Genomic DNA, 14,005 nt, shown 5'->3' with positions numbered 1-14,005 from the left:
TACGTTAAAAATAAATAAATAAATAAATAAAATATAATGTGTCCGGAAATGCACTAGATGTAATCAGCTGAGCTCTGAACGAAACTGCAGCTATCCACTCACAATGGTACATAGCACAGTTCTTATCATGGCGAAAAGCATTTGCATTTAGAAAGCATTAGGATACGCATGCTTGACATGCATCGGAGGACATAGAGTTCTATACAACAATTATCCTCCAATGATCTGCTGCTCGCAGCCTGAAGCGCATCAGCCCATTGCTAAGGTCACGTTCGGTTCATAATTGTTTATGTTCGAGCATGTTTGTGAAAGCATAATGAAGTGTGCAAATAAACAATTCATGAGCCATCTCCGACCCGCTTAAACGGCAGGATGAAATATGGACGTGGCATTCAGAAAGGTAATTAATTTTATGTTTAATAAGGCCGCAGTTGGAAACTCAATGAAGTATACTGTATAACGGAACTCTGAACTCTGAACTCTGAACTCTGCAAAGACAGAGGTACTGTATGAACTGAGACTAGGGGGGAGAGAGGGATTTGTGTATATGCACAGTATATTTTATAGATTAAAGTGAGAGATCTCCATTTCTTTGGGAAACATTTGTATTTGTTTATGCTTTGGCACTGATGTAAAGTCCAGTGTTTCCACAGTCTTTTTCATATGGAAACTTTGAATTTGAGACGGAGACAGAGAAGGAGAGGCAGAAATGGAGAAAAATAGGGAGTGATATTGCCATAGGAAGAGAGAGAGAGGAAAAGAGAAAGAGAGAGAGAGAGAGAGAGAGAGAGAGAGAGAGGGAGATAGAGAGAGGGAGAGAGAGAGAGAGAGAGAGAGAGAGAGAGAGAGAGAGAGAGAGAGAGAGAGAGAGAGAGAGGGGGGAAGGAAACGAAACGAGTAAGCGAGCATGAAGAGAGGAAGACAGAGAGAAAACTGCGGAAGCAGAGGGTTGGGCAGCGTTCAAGAAAAAGAGTCCATTCCACTGCACACACCCATGACAGATGCTCCCGAGATGGACAATCTAGTATCCCATGCTCCCTGGGAATGAGGTTCGGAATCAATAAGCGCCTCGCCACCCAAGGAGGCAGAAAGTTGCATAGATCCATAAGTCTAGCTGTCAGTGTATCGCTCTCTTTCAGTGAAGTGTACAGCCAAGCGGAAAACTACAGTTACCGCTGAAATATGGACCAAGGCCTCTCTCTCTCTCTCTCTTGCTTTCTCTCGCTCTCTTATTCCATCCCTCCTTCCCTTCTGGGTGCACATTTGTTTGGAAGGGCAGCAATTCCCCCTCAGAGTTGAATTCCCACCACCAACCAACACCACTCTCAGTCAGCAGCAGCCCCACCACCACCACCACCACCACCAGGGCTACCAACAGGGGGGGACAAAGGGGCATGTTGTCCTGGGCTCAGGGAGATAGGGAGCCCAGAATTGGGTTCCCATTACAATGTATGTATTGGGTAGGGGGCAATTTCAGATGACTTTGTCCTGGGGCCAGCATAAGCTCTCAGCGGCCCTGACCACCACCACCACCACCAGCAGTCAGGTTCTTCATAATAAACTGTGCAACTTTTTATCCAGGCTTCAGCACCTTTTTTTCTTGATGATCTGTCAGTCCCTGGAGGAAGTAACTCAGGCAGACAGGGCAGCGGAGGCTTGGGTGTAGGAGGAGTGGAGCGTGGGGTGTATGGTGAACTGTAAAGTTCGAAATGCCCACCCTCCTCTGCCCAGGTAAGCCGACAGAGTGGGGGACAAAGGGGTCTGTTGTCTGGGGCCCAGTGAGAGAGAGAGGGGGCCCAGAATTGGTTTGTCATTACATTGCCTGTATTGGGTGGGAGGCCCTTTCAGATGACCTTGTCCTGGGCCCAGCATAAGCTGTCAGTGGCCCTCCTCCTCCTCCTCCTCCTCCTCCTCCTCTCTTCCTCCTCCTCCTCCTCCTCCTCCTCCTCCTCTTCCTCCTCCTCCTCTCTTCCTCTTCCTCCTCCTCCTCCTCCTCCTCCTCCTCTCTTCCTCCCTTTACTTCCCATGTCTGTCACATAGCGGATGAATAAGCAGGAGGAGCACTAATGGCTCACGGCTTGAAATTTGGCCTTCCCACACCTCATCATTAAGGGGATCAACTCAGGGAGGCAGAAACAGCGTGCCGCTATGGGTGGAAAAAAGGTTTTCTCTCCCTCCGTAAACCCCACCCTCCTTCCTCCTGCCATGGAGTAAATAAATATTTCACACAACCAAGCAGAACAAGAGGAGAGAAAAGAAAAGTGGTGAGAAGAAGGAGGAGAGGAAGAAGAAGAAGAAGAAGAAGAAGAAGAAGAAGAAGAAGAAGAAGAAGAAGAAGAAGAAGAAGAAGAAGAAGAAGAAGAAGATGATGATGATGATGATGATGATGATGATGATGATGATGATGATGACGTAGATGATGATGATGATGAAAAAGAAGAAGAATGAAGAACAGTGTGTTGACACTGAAGAGGGACCTGAGGGTAGAGTGGTCTAATTTGTTGATGTGGGAAATCTGTCAGTGGACAGGTTTGTCCTGAGGGGACCAGCGGGACAAACGACACCGGTGCCCTCCGAGTTACACAGTCAGGGAGGGGACCAAACAGCGGACACACTGTTCAGCACTGACAACTAGAAAGACAAAAGCACCAGGAAAGGGCTACAAGGGGGTGAGAGACAGACAAGGAGAGAAAGACAGACCACTGAGGGAAAAATGAAAAGAAAAGTGAGTGTGTGTTGGGGAGTAGGGATAGGAAAGGGTGTAGTGCTAGTGTGGGGTGAGTGAGTGAGTGAGTGAGTGAGTGAGTGAGTGAGTGAGTGAGTGAGTGAGTGAGTGAGTGAGTGAGTGAGTGAGTGAGTGAGTGAGTGAGTGAGTGAGTGAGTGAGAGAGACAGGGAGGAAAGGGATATGTGTGTGAGTGAGTGAGTGAGTGAGTGAGTGAGTGAGTGAGTGAGTGAGTGAGTGAGTGAGTGAGTGAGTGAGTGAGTGAGTGAGTGAGTGAGTGAGTGAGTGAGTGTGGGGTGAGTGAGTGAGTGAGTGAGTGAGTGAGTGAGTGAGTGAGTGAGTGGGGTGAGTGAGTGAGTGAGTGAGTGAGTGAGTGAGTGAGTGAGTGAGTGAGTGAGTGAGTGAGTGAGTGAGTGAGTGTGGGGTGAGTGAGTGAGTGAGTGAGTGAGTGAGTGAGTGAGTGAGTGAGTGAGTGAGTGAGTGAGTGAGTGAGTGAGTGAGTGAGTGAGTGAGTGAGTGAGTGAGTGAGTGAGTGAGTGAGTGAGTGAGTGAGTGAGTGAGTGAGTGAGTGAGTGAGTGAGACAGGGAGGAAAGGGATATGTGTGAGTGAGTGAGTGAGTGAGTGAGTGAGTGAGTGAGTGAGTGAGTGTGTGTGCGTGTGTGTGTGTGTGTGTGTGTGTGTGTGTGTGTGTGTGTGTGTGTGTGTGTGTGTGTGTGTGAGAGAGAGAGAGAGAGAGAGAGAGAGAGAGAGAGAGAGAGAGAGAGAGAGAGAGAGAGAGAGAGAGAGAGAGAGAGAGAGAGAGAGAGGGGGAAAAGGACAGACAGAGACACATAAACTGAGCTGTCTAAGGCAGTCAGCTTCAATTACCACTGTCCACTGTTAATGCACAACATGTGAAGTTAGACAAACAAGCTTCCTATTCCCTTCTTAACCCCACTCCCTGAATCTACATGTGGATCAGGTTTGCATATTTCCCTTTGGATAAATCAGAAACATGACAATAGAAAAGCGCTGCCAGGCTTAGACTGTCATTTTTCTATACTTCCCCGAAGAGAAAAAAAATGTCCACAACCACAAAAAGATTTAGTTCCCTGATGAGAAGGCCCTAAATGGTAAAGTACTGTTTTATAAGCCCGATGTAATTGACAATCAAACTAAGCTAAGGGTTACCCCTTGCTGTACAATAAAGTCCATACATGTCAATAGACTATACATTAACTGTGGGGCGGCCGGGCAAGCCGTAGACCGCTGGTACTGCATGTTTTTTTGCTGTTGCATACTTCATGCCGACAGGCCAACTCTATGGCCATCTGTGCTTTTAGAACTTCCCACGTCTTCTCTTAGTCTGATCAGCAGAGCTGTCACAAAAAAAACGTCTCTTGAGTGAAAAGCAGAGGAGGCGGGAAAAAAAGGGAGAAAAAAAACCGAAAAGAGGCACTAGACTTCAGTCGTAAAATCCTAAATGAAAAGCATAAAGACGCCATTTTGAAATATCTTGGGCAGCTATTTCGGGCACTCTACATCACTAAAAAGCACACAGAGGGACTATGAATGACTGACTTGCTGAGACGAAAAAAGGAAGAAAACGAAATGATGTTCTTGGCTCGCAAATTGCCATGTCATTCAACTGTCATTTAACAAAACCAAAGTTACAAAAACAGACACTAGAAGCCATTATGAAACTTAGTAAGACATAAAACTCTTCGGCATATGTTTCTGTACTCATCACACACTACATTAAAGCATAGCTATATTGTGTAACAATGCAAATGAACTCAGTCACTTCACATGACAAAGCCAATGTTTGATGTTGAGCCTTACATAACTGTGCTAATAATAATCTATTAATTATCTAATTTGCAGAATTCAACTAGAATTTAAAAAAGATAGTCGTGCTGCAGGGAATCGCACATCTTATATAAGGTGTCAGCAAGGTCCGCATCAAAGCGCTTTACTGCATTTTCCTCCCTAATTAGTGTTCCAGCCCAAGTGCTTTGACATTCACATATACTAACACTGCAGATAATAGTCAACTACAGCTTCATGCATGCATGCAGTACATGCTTATGGTATGACCTGAGGGACAAAATGAGTGAAACAAGATGAAAGAAGACGGTTACACACCGAAGGACAACCACAAGTGCTGGCATCTGCATAACACTAAACAAATGGCTTTCCTGTTTCCTCACACCATCCTCATAAAAAACATAACGATTTGGCAGTGTTGTTGCTAAAGATCATAGCGATAGCTGGCTGTACAGCAGCCCGTTCACAAGATGGCAGATGATAGCAGCCGATGAAAGACGTGAAGAACCGTTAACCTTCAGGGAACTCTGTTGGCAAAACAGCCCATTCATTTTCATATCTCTATCTCTTGGACTCGCCGGCTTTGATGATCTTTTTTATAGGCCTATCACCTCTCTTATGCAGCCATTGTGGGACTCAGGGACTGCCTTGGTGACTGTCTGTTAAACTCAGGAGCAGGAGCAGAGGTGGTGGGGAGGCTGTGGTCCAGTGGTTAGGGAGTTGGACTTTTTTTTCAGAAGGTTACAAGTTTGAATCCTACCTCTTCCCACCTTGGTCCATGGCTTCAGTGCTCTTGAGCAAGGCACCTGACCTCTGATCGCACTGGATACTGTAACCAATACCCTGTACCTAATGACTATAGGGCGCTTTGGGTTAAAGCTTCAACTAAGTCTAATGAAATGTCTTCAATGGTTACTTGAGATTCTTGGCAATGTCATTGCAATGTTGTTATGTTTTGTTAAAGGTACACAGTGCAGAAAATGGTCAAAAAAGGTACTGCAATATGCTGCTCATTGAAACTGGGTTGCCTTTTGCCAAATTTGATCTTTTCATTAAATTTACTAAGTAATAAAGTAATATGTTCTAGTATGGCCCAAGTACAGTCATTTTTGCAGCTAAAAATGGCTATTTCTGGGAATTCAAAATGGCGGACCATGGAGAAGATACCCCTTTTCATGTATAAAAATGTTTCCGGTCATAATGAATACTTTGAATTTGATGGTGGTGGTAAGTAGGCCATTCATGAAAAAGGTAACGTTAGTGAATGGGTAGCATGGATTCTGGAAATAAACAACTAAAAATCCTGCACAGTGTCCCTTTAAGCTTTTTCAGCAAAGAGTGAATGGTGTTGCCGGCGATCTCAGCCTTATAAAAGAGTTAAGGCACAGCTACTGTACGCCACTGAAGTGCAGTGTCAAGAACAAATATCTGGTTGTCATCATGGTACCCCCTTGTGGAAAAAGACGACGCCTGTGACACTGTGCAGTGCTAAGCACCCAAGTGCACATCCATCTAAATAAACTAGCCCTGGAGTAATAACCTTATTTTAAAGAGGGGATGGTTAGGGTCAAGGGCTCATATTTCTGTCACTTCAGCCCCAGAGTAAAGCACTGTACTGTATACAGAACATGTCTGCCTAGATCAGCCTATCTGCATGAAAGCAGGCTTTTCTTGCATTCGGGATTACTTTAGTGTGCATCACAAGCACAATGCATTTTTAAAAACCCCACAACTTCCTCACCCGCAGCGCAGCCGTCAAATTCTCGAAGCGATTTGGCGAGTATTACACACTGCGTTAATGATAACATGGTGTCGTACCGTAGTAGCACTGGAGGCAGTCGCTCCGCAGGCTGACGCAAGCCCGCACAGCTGCCTGCCGGATAACAGTTATTGCGGTCAGTCATAATGACAGCTAACAGAGATACATAAAGCATGCATACACCTGGCTGTGATGAAATTTTAAAAAAAACGCTGCCAGTAAATCTTTGCTGTATCTCTGTAATGTTGGGTTGCTATTCCTATGAGTGTTCGTTGAGGCGGGGGAGTGCTCTTGGCTCCACTTCACAGAAGAAACAGAAAACATCAAAAATGAATGAAAAATGAGAGAGAGAGGGGGGATGAGAGAGAGAGAGAGAGAGAGAGAGAGAGACAGAGACAGAGAGAGACAGAGAAAGTCAGAGAGAGAGAGAATAAGAGAGAGAGAGAGAGTAAGGGGGAGAGAGAGAGAGAGAGAGTAAGGGAGAGAGAGAGAGAGAGAGAGAGAGATAGAGAGAGAGAGAGTAAGGGGAGAGAGAGAGAGAGAGAGAGAGAGAGAGAGAGACAGAGACAGAGTAAGGGGGAGAGAGAGAGAGAGAGAGAGAGAGAGAGAGAGAGAGAGAGAGAGCGCCTCCAAATGAGTGAGTGAGCCCTTGACTCAATGAGGGGTTGACTGAGCTATTTATTGGAAGTTCCCAACTTCATTTCAGACATTTTGCCGCTAATATATTGCGTAACAGGTTTTTGGCTGTATTTCACAAAAGCTATCCGGTGTCATGACAAAAACGCCAGAGTACTCATGGAAGGTCACTGTGTTTTGAATGACACTGATCCGGCAGTTAATCCTCGGAGAGGCCTGTGTGTGTGTGTGTGTGTGTGTGTGTGTGTGTGTGTGTGTGTGTGTGTGTGTGTGTGTGTGTGTGTGTGTGTGTGTGTGTGTGTGTGTGTGTGTGTGTGTGTGTGTGTGTGTGTGTGTGTGTGTGTGTGTGTGTGTGTGTAAGACAATAACCGAGTGCGCCCCTCACATACAGGTTTGGGGACTCCTGTTACCACACCTGTCAGCCACTTCTGTAGGGGGGCCCGGCCATTTCCAAAAACTCCAGTCCTCCCAAAATCCCTCCCCCTTCCATTTCCCCCCATCCTACCCCCACCCCCCTCTGTCCCTCCCTCCCTCCCTCCCCCAGTCTCTCAAATGTGTTGTGTCTTGGTGGTGGGGGGGGGGGCTGGTCGGTCTCCAGTCCCCATTTTTCCAATAAAAGCATTTGAGTAAGGTCTGGCTCAGCATGACCATGAAAAAAAGGAAAAAGGAACAGGGAAGGAAAAGTAGACAAAAAGAAAAGTATGACCAAAAAAAAATGTGTCCAATCAGATGGCTACAGAAGCAGAACTCTGTAAAATCCATCCCCCACCCGGCCGGTCCATTGTTGGAGCTACAGGGGGAGAGGGGGGACATTCTAGTGGATCTGATACAATGTCTAGTCTGAGTGCTGAACAAAAAAAAATGGGAGGCCTCACTCTCTATTGCCTGCCTGCCTGCCTCCTTCCCTCCCACTTTTTTTTCCTCCCAAATAGTTTTTCTCTGTCATTTTGGCTTTGTAACTCGCTCTCTCACTCTTTCTCTCACTTTTCTTTTATGTCTCCTTCACTCAGTCGTTCGCCCAGTCACTGCGGCCGTCTTTCTCTCTTCACCCCCCTCTGACTTGCTCTCCCTGCATCTTTCTGTAGTGCTGTCATTCTCTGGTGCTCTCTCTTTCTCTTTCTCTCTCTCTCTCTTTCTCTGTCTCTCTCTCTCTCTCTCTCTCTCTCTCTCTCTCTCTCTCTCTCTCTCATCTGTCTGTCTGTCTCTCTCTTTCTGTCTCTCTCTCTCATCTGTCTGTATGTCTCTCTCTGTCTCTCTCTCTCTCTCTCTCTCTCTCTCTCTCTCTCTCTCTCTCTCTCTCTCTCTCTCTCTCTCTCTCTGTATCTTTCTCTCCTGTGCCGTAGCAGACACACTAGTGAGGAACCATCTGTGACTTGGACGTATAAACAGCATTCCTGGGCACCGAATCATTTTCCCTACGATGACCAGGGCCTTTTTTTAAAAAGAAATACTTGTGCCTTAATGTACACTGGGGTTTTATAGATAAGACTAAACAGGCCCTTCAGTCTGCGGGGATGGGTGCAATTTTCATTTGATGTCTGGCTTCTTTATACATTTCAAATACTTCCTTCTGAAGTTCTGACGTTGCTATTTAGGCCTGGTAATTAAATTGGCTGGGGCCATTGTTTTTGCCAAACTTTGTCTTGCATCTGTGTGTGTGTGTGTGTGTGTGTGTGTGTGTGTGTGTGTGTGTGTGTGTGTGTGTGTGTGTGTGTGTGTGTGCGTGTGCGTGCGTGCGTGCGTGCGTGTGTGCGTGCGTGCGTGCGTGTGTGTGCATGTGTGTGTTTGTGTGTGTGTGTGTGCGTGCGGACCTGTGCGTGTGCGCGCGTGTGTGCGTGTGTGTCAAGATGAAAGCGCAAGTGATGCAAAGTGCGCGTAACGTTCTAAACATTGTTGTCGGAAGAGAAAGAGAGACAGAGAGAGAGAGAGAGAGAGAGAGAGAGAGAGAGAAAGGACAAGCAAATCTCATTCCTCTGAGATTGGCTCCAGAGGGCAGGCAGGCAGCAGTCAGAGGAGAGACACCACAGGTCTTTGTTCTCCTCCATTGATTGTTACAATCAGCAAGGAAAGAGGACCACTTGCCCTCAGGTTTACAGTGATGATTGGGAGGAAAATTGTATCTGAAAACTTTGAAGTCGAACAAACAGCCTCTTGATGGCCTGTCTTTTCCGTCTCTTTTCCGACGTTTTTTTTTTTTTTTCAAGTCGGCGTTTCTTCTTTCTTTTTTCACCACCGCCTGCCTGCACGGCATGGTATAATTTAGACCAGCTCCGAGACCAACCACAGAAGCGTAAATAATTGAATAAAATAGGGAGTGGTTTTTCAGAAATACACCAGTAAATTACTCAACAACATATTTTCCTCTTCTCTTTTCTCAACCCTGCTCCGGAGTAGCCAGGGTTCTTCGCTTTGAGAGTGGGGAGAGATGGGAGGGAGGGAGGGAGGTCGGCAGCGAGCAGGGGAGAGAGAGAGGGAGGTGGAGGGGTGTGTGTGGGGGGTGGGGGGGTGGGGGTCAGTGCCCCTGCGGCCCGTGCCCGTGGTTTCGCTCAAGACCTGGCACGGTCGGCCACGGCCAGGGCCAGGCCAGGGCATCGCGTGCGGCCACGAGGCAACGAGCAGCAGCACACTGTCTGGCAAGCATCTCGGAAATAATTCACACTGAACAACTTCAGACGCCCCATAAAGACTTCATACCTTGCATGCAAATGCGCTCAGACGCAGCCGTAGGTCAGCAGAAAAGCTAGCACACCAATGAACATACAGGCATTCACTCACCCACACACATGCATGCACAAACACACACACACACACTCGCATGCTCTCTCTCGTTCTCTCTCTCTCCCTCTCTCTCTCTCTCTCTCCCTCTCTTTCACACACACACACACACACACATGCACACACACACACACACACACACACACACACACACACACACACACACACACACACACACACACACACACACACACACACACACACACACACACACACACACACACACACACCAACTACTACTACTACAATAAAGAGGAGGCTTGCCAGGGTGACAGTCCTGCATGGCATGCCCAAGAAAAGACTAGAGCTAGAGGGAGACTGTGTTCTTTATTTTGAAAAGAAAGCCCGGTCTTATTAAGGAGACTTGGAGCTTTATGTTGTCAGACTAGCTAACAAGCGGCCTGCAAGCATCCAACCTAACAAGTCATATTTTTTAAAAGCAAGGGACACTAACTCAATTCTGGCACAATTTCTCCATTGGAGTAAGAGTATCATTCTTTATTCTTTTTTTCCTCCACACACACACACACACACAATATAGGAGAGCTGCCAGATGTCCACGGCTGATGAGGCCACTAAACGAGCTGACAACAGTCCATTGGGCTCCGTCGCCAGGGACCTTTTCTGGGACAAACAGTAGTAGAAAAAGGAGCACTTAGACGGAGCTCATTTGGCTCGGGAAAATTCAGCAAATTGGTTTGCTGGGGGGGGTGGGGGGAGAGACAGCAACAAATACAGAGAGAATATTCATAATATTTCTCTGTCTGTCCCCTGTGTGTGTTCACGGGGGGGGGGGGAATCAGTGACCACAATTTACAGAGCCATCCTGCTCTCTGCTTAAAAGCTGTCTGGCTTGCTGAGTGGCAGAAACTGATAAAAAAAAAAACCTATCCCACTTAGTAAATATATTACTGGGCTTGTGCGAGTTAAAACCAAAGTGGCGGAGGTGAGTAAAACCTGTCTGCATAAGCATTAACTGACGACTCTATGCTTAGTCACGCTGGGGGTTTTAATATCAAATAAACTGATCATATTCTCCGTCCCCCTATACCCATGAGAGGTGCTCCCCGTCGCTCCAGCTTGTTAATGGAGGTTCGCCGGCTGGGGGAATATGGCGGTTATACCAATACAATCTCACCCCCTGCCCTGGCACCTCTGGAGTGGAGTGGAGTGGAGTGAAGGGGGGGAAAGGGAAAGTCCTATTTCCCACACGGGGGCTGCAAGATAATGTATTCCACAACAAGCCTGTGGAGCATGCATGCAGGGGCTTACAGCAATTACACTTGGGTTTTATTTGCCTATCTGTGAAAAATAGATAGCCAGTTTTAAAACTTTTTTTCCCCTCCTTCCAGGAAATCCATATTTCATACAGGGAGTGTTGGTCATAAAAAAATAACATGGCAATAAAATGATCTCTTCTTCACGTGGAATTCACTAAATTATATTGCAGCGATTCAGGAGAGATGGAGTTGTAACCATGGCTGATGGTGTTACTATCTCTACGTGTGTGAAGAAAAAAACAGAGAGAGAGGGATACAAAAAGAGAAAGACAGAGAAAAGAGAGGTACGTAGACATGATTAAGTGTGCCCGGTGTTCTTCTTAATACTGTGGAAAAGTGTATGAGGTGGAGCTGCTTAAAGCGCTGCGTTGGCAGCCCGGTGGCAGGGGCTAGAAAAGGAGACATTGATTAACGGAGGTTTCTTTTTCCCCCTCCAACTTACGCTGTTGTCATTTGACCCCGACGTGGGATAAACGGTCCAGCCCAGCTCAGCTGTCGCCGTGGTGGAGTCCATCAATGTTTCTGTGAAGAAGAAGAACGAGATAGAGAGAGAGAGAGAGAGAGAGAGAGAGAGAGAGAGGACATCAGTCAAGGTCAAGATAATGAGCACGAGCAGATTACAGGCAACATAGCACACATGCAACACACTAGCTAGCTGCTAGGACGGCTCACCCAGGACTATTGTTGGCACCAAGCTAATGGGGAGTTCAGTCAGCCATTTGGAAGCTAATTGCAATAGATGGTATTTAGCCGTTTATTTGCATAAAAGGGTCTCCCTTGAGTGGCGGATTAGGGGTAAGTCGCGACGCGAGCAACTTTCAGACTTCTCCATCAGCGATAAGGACAGAAATTGCACCGTTTGACTTTGTTTACCAAACACCCGAGGTCAGTTCAGATGGAAAAAAGCTCAGCTAACGGCTAAATTCCCGAAATTGCCACAGATTATTGTGCTCTGGCATTAACGAGCTAGTTATTCCCGCATAATGGCATGGTATTTATAGCGGAGGGGGGAAAATCCCCTATTTGTGTTTGTGATTTGGTAAAAGCCCTCAGAGAGAAAAGAATAACATTACACAGAAGATTTATCCAATTAAAATGTCTTACATTTCCTACATTCCTACTGTACTTAAATTTTTAACCATTCGGTGCTATTTTTGAAACCACTCGTCGTGCAGCGCCCAATATGTCAGCAGATATTTCAGTCATACGGCACAGTAGTAAAACAAAGCCCTAATTTGGCTTCGGCGCTACTGCCACAGAGCAATGAAACACGTCTTCCACTACCCCCGTCCCCCCCCCCCGCCCCAATCTACTCCATCTTCCCCTCCCAGGGGAACAGGAGACAATAATGACAAAAATAGACACCATCCGACATGCCACTTCCAATCCCAGAGGTTAAAATGGATGTAGCATAGCAGCAGCCTTCGCCGCCTCAGCACTGCACCCCTAATGCACTGACTGCACGTCTAAGAATAGTGGCGATGGCGGCCATGCATTTAACATGAAGGATCCATGTTTGTCATCAACGCCAGCATCCAGCTTTGCAGGGGAGCGTGGTTTACATGCGGCACCACCGCTGACAGACATAGTCTTTTTGACTCCTGTGTGTGAGCAGTGTGTGTCAGTGTGTGTGTGTGTGTGTGTGTGTGTGCGTGCGTGCGTGCGTGCGCGCGTGCGTGCGCGCGTGCGTGCGTGCGTGCGTGCGTGCGTACGTGCGTGCGTGCGTGCCTGCGTGCGTTCACCAGAGCAGTATAGGGGCTGCACTATCGAGCCATGTACGCATCTAGGGGGTGAAATGGTAGGGGGCCACTGAACATGGCAGAGCAAGGCAAAAGCCATGTAAGAAGGGGGAACAGATTGCCAGGGCTCAGTGGAGATCAGTCAAGCCCGATAAAACCTTGCCTTTGCCTTGCTCTGTTGGTCAGCCTCCCGAGCCCTCCTTCCTCTCTATAGCAACCAAGTCTTAATGTGCTGACGGTCAGCTACAACACAAACTCGCCCAAGGGAGGCCCCTCTGACCCACCTTCCACCTTCTCACACTCACTAACATCCTTGCACCTCGGCCTACACCCCTTCGACACACACACGCACGCACGCACGCACGCACACGCACGCACGCACGCACGCACGCACGCACGCACGCACGCACGCACGCACGCACGCACGCACACACACACACACACACACATACACACACACACACACACACACACACACACACACACACACACACGCCACCCCACCCCACGCCACACACACCACCACTCTCCATCCTTATGCTTCAGGCTACATTGACAGAGGAAAGCGGGGTGGGGGGGAGATCTCTCCAGGGCCGCGGCACTAGTAGAGAGACACTCTAGTCTATCTGGGCCGGATTAGCCCGTGTAAAGGCACACCTCCGGTAATTGGGGTCAGAGAAAATACATTTCCTGTTTGTCGTTCAAGCCCCTCGGAGGAGCAGCGGGATGACAACGCCGCATCCAGGGCCGGATTAAGAAGGCCTGGGGCCCCTAGGCTATGGTTGCAGTGGGGCCCCCCAGAAAACTAATTTTGTGACAAATTTACATAGACAGTGACATAATTACGTGCTAGGAATTAAGGATAACACGTCTACCAACTCTACTGAACATGACAAACGATTTTTTTCAATATTGTATCTTGTCATAATTCTGCAATTTTTCACTTTTTACCAAACGGGGGCCCCCTGGTAGGTGGGGGCCCCTAGGCTGCAGCCATATCTAGCCTGTGCGTTAATCCGGCCCTGGCCGCATCCTGCGTGGCTGTCAGCTCAAAACACCTCCGCAGGGAAACACATATTTTGCTCTCCTTCTTTCTTTCTCTCCTCTCTTTCTTTGTCCCGTTTGCTCTATCTCTCTCTCTCTCTCTCTCTCTCTCTCTCTCTCTCTCTCATTCTTTCAGCTCTAATGTATGTGCCATCTTTCTCTCCTTTCACCTTGTTTTATCCTCTGTCTATCCCGTCTGCTCTCTTCTCTCTTATCTCTGTGTCTCTGTATCTCTGTATAT

General features: G+C 47.4%; 1 protein-coding gene across 2 annotated transcripts in view; it reads right to left on the bottom strand.

The window, feature by feature from the left end:
* Window positions 1-14,005, bottom strand: part of ephb2b (eph receptor B2b) — a 343,815-nt gene that overhangs the window by 230,423 nt on the left and 99,387 nt on the right. For both annotated transcript variants that reach the window (XM_063214832.1, XM_063214833.1), the window contains exon 2: window positions 11,424-11,503. In XM_063214832.1, the coding sequence (XP_063070902.1) occupies window positions 11,424-11,503 (80 nt within the window). The remainder of the gene's footprint in view (window positions 1-11,423; window positions 11,504-14,005) is intronic.

Source organism: Engraulis encrasicolus, chromosome 14 (genome assembly GCF_034702125.1).
Source record: "Engraulis encrasicolus isolate BLACKSEA-1 chromosome 14, IST_EnEncr_1.0, whole genome shotgun sequence".
In the NCBI taxonomy this organism is placed as follows: domain Eukaryota; kingdom Metazoa; phylum Chordata; class Actinopteri; order Clupeiformes; family Engraulidae; genus Engraulis; species Engraulis encrasicolus.
The sequence above is the reverse complement of the archived record's forward strand: the minus strand, read 5'-3'. Positions and strand labels throughout refer to the sequence as shown.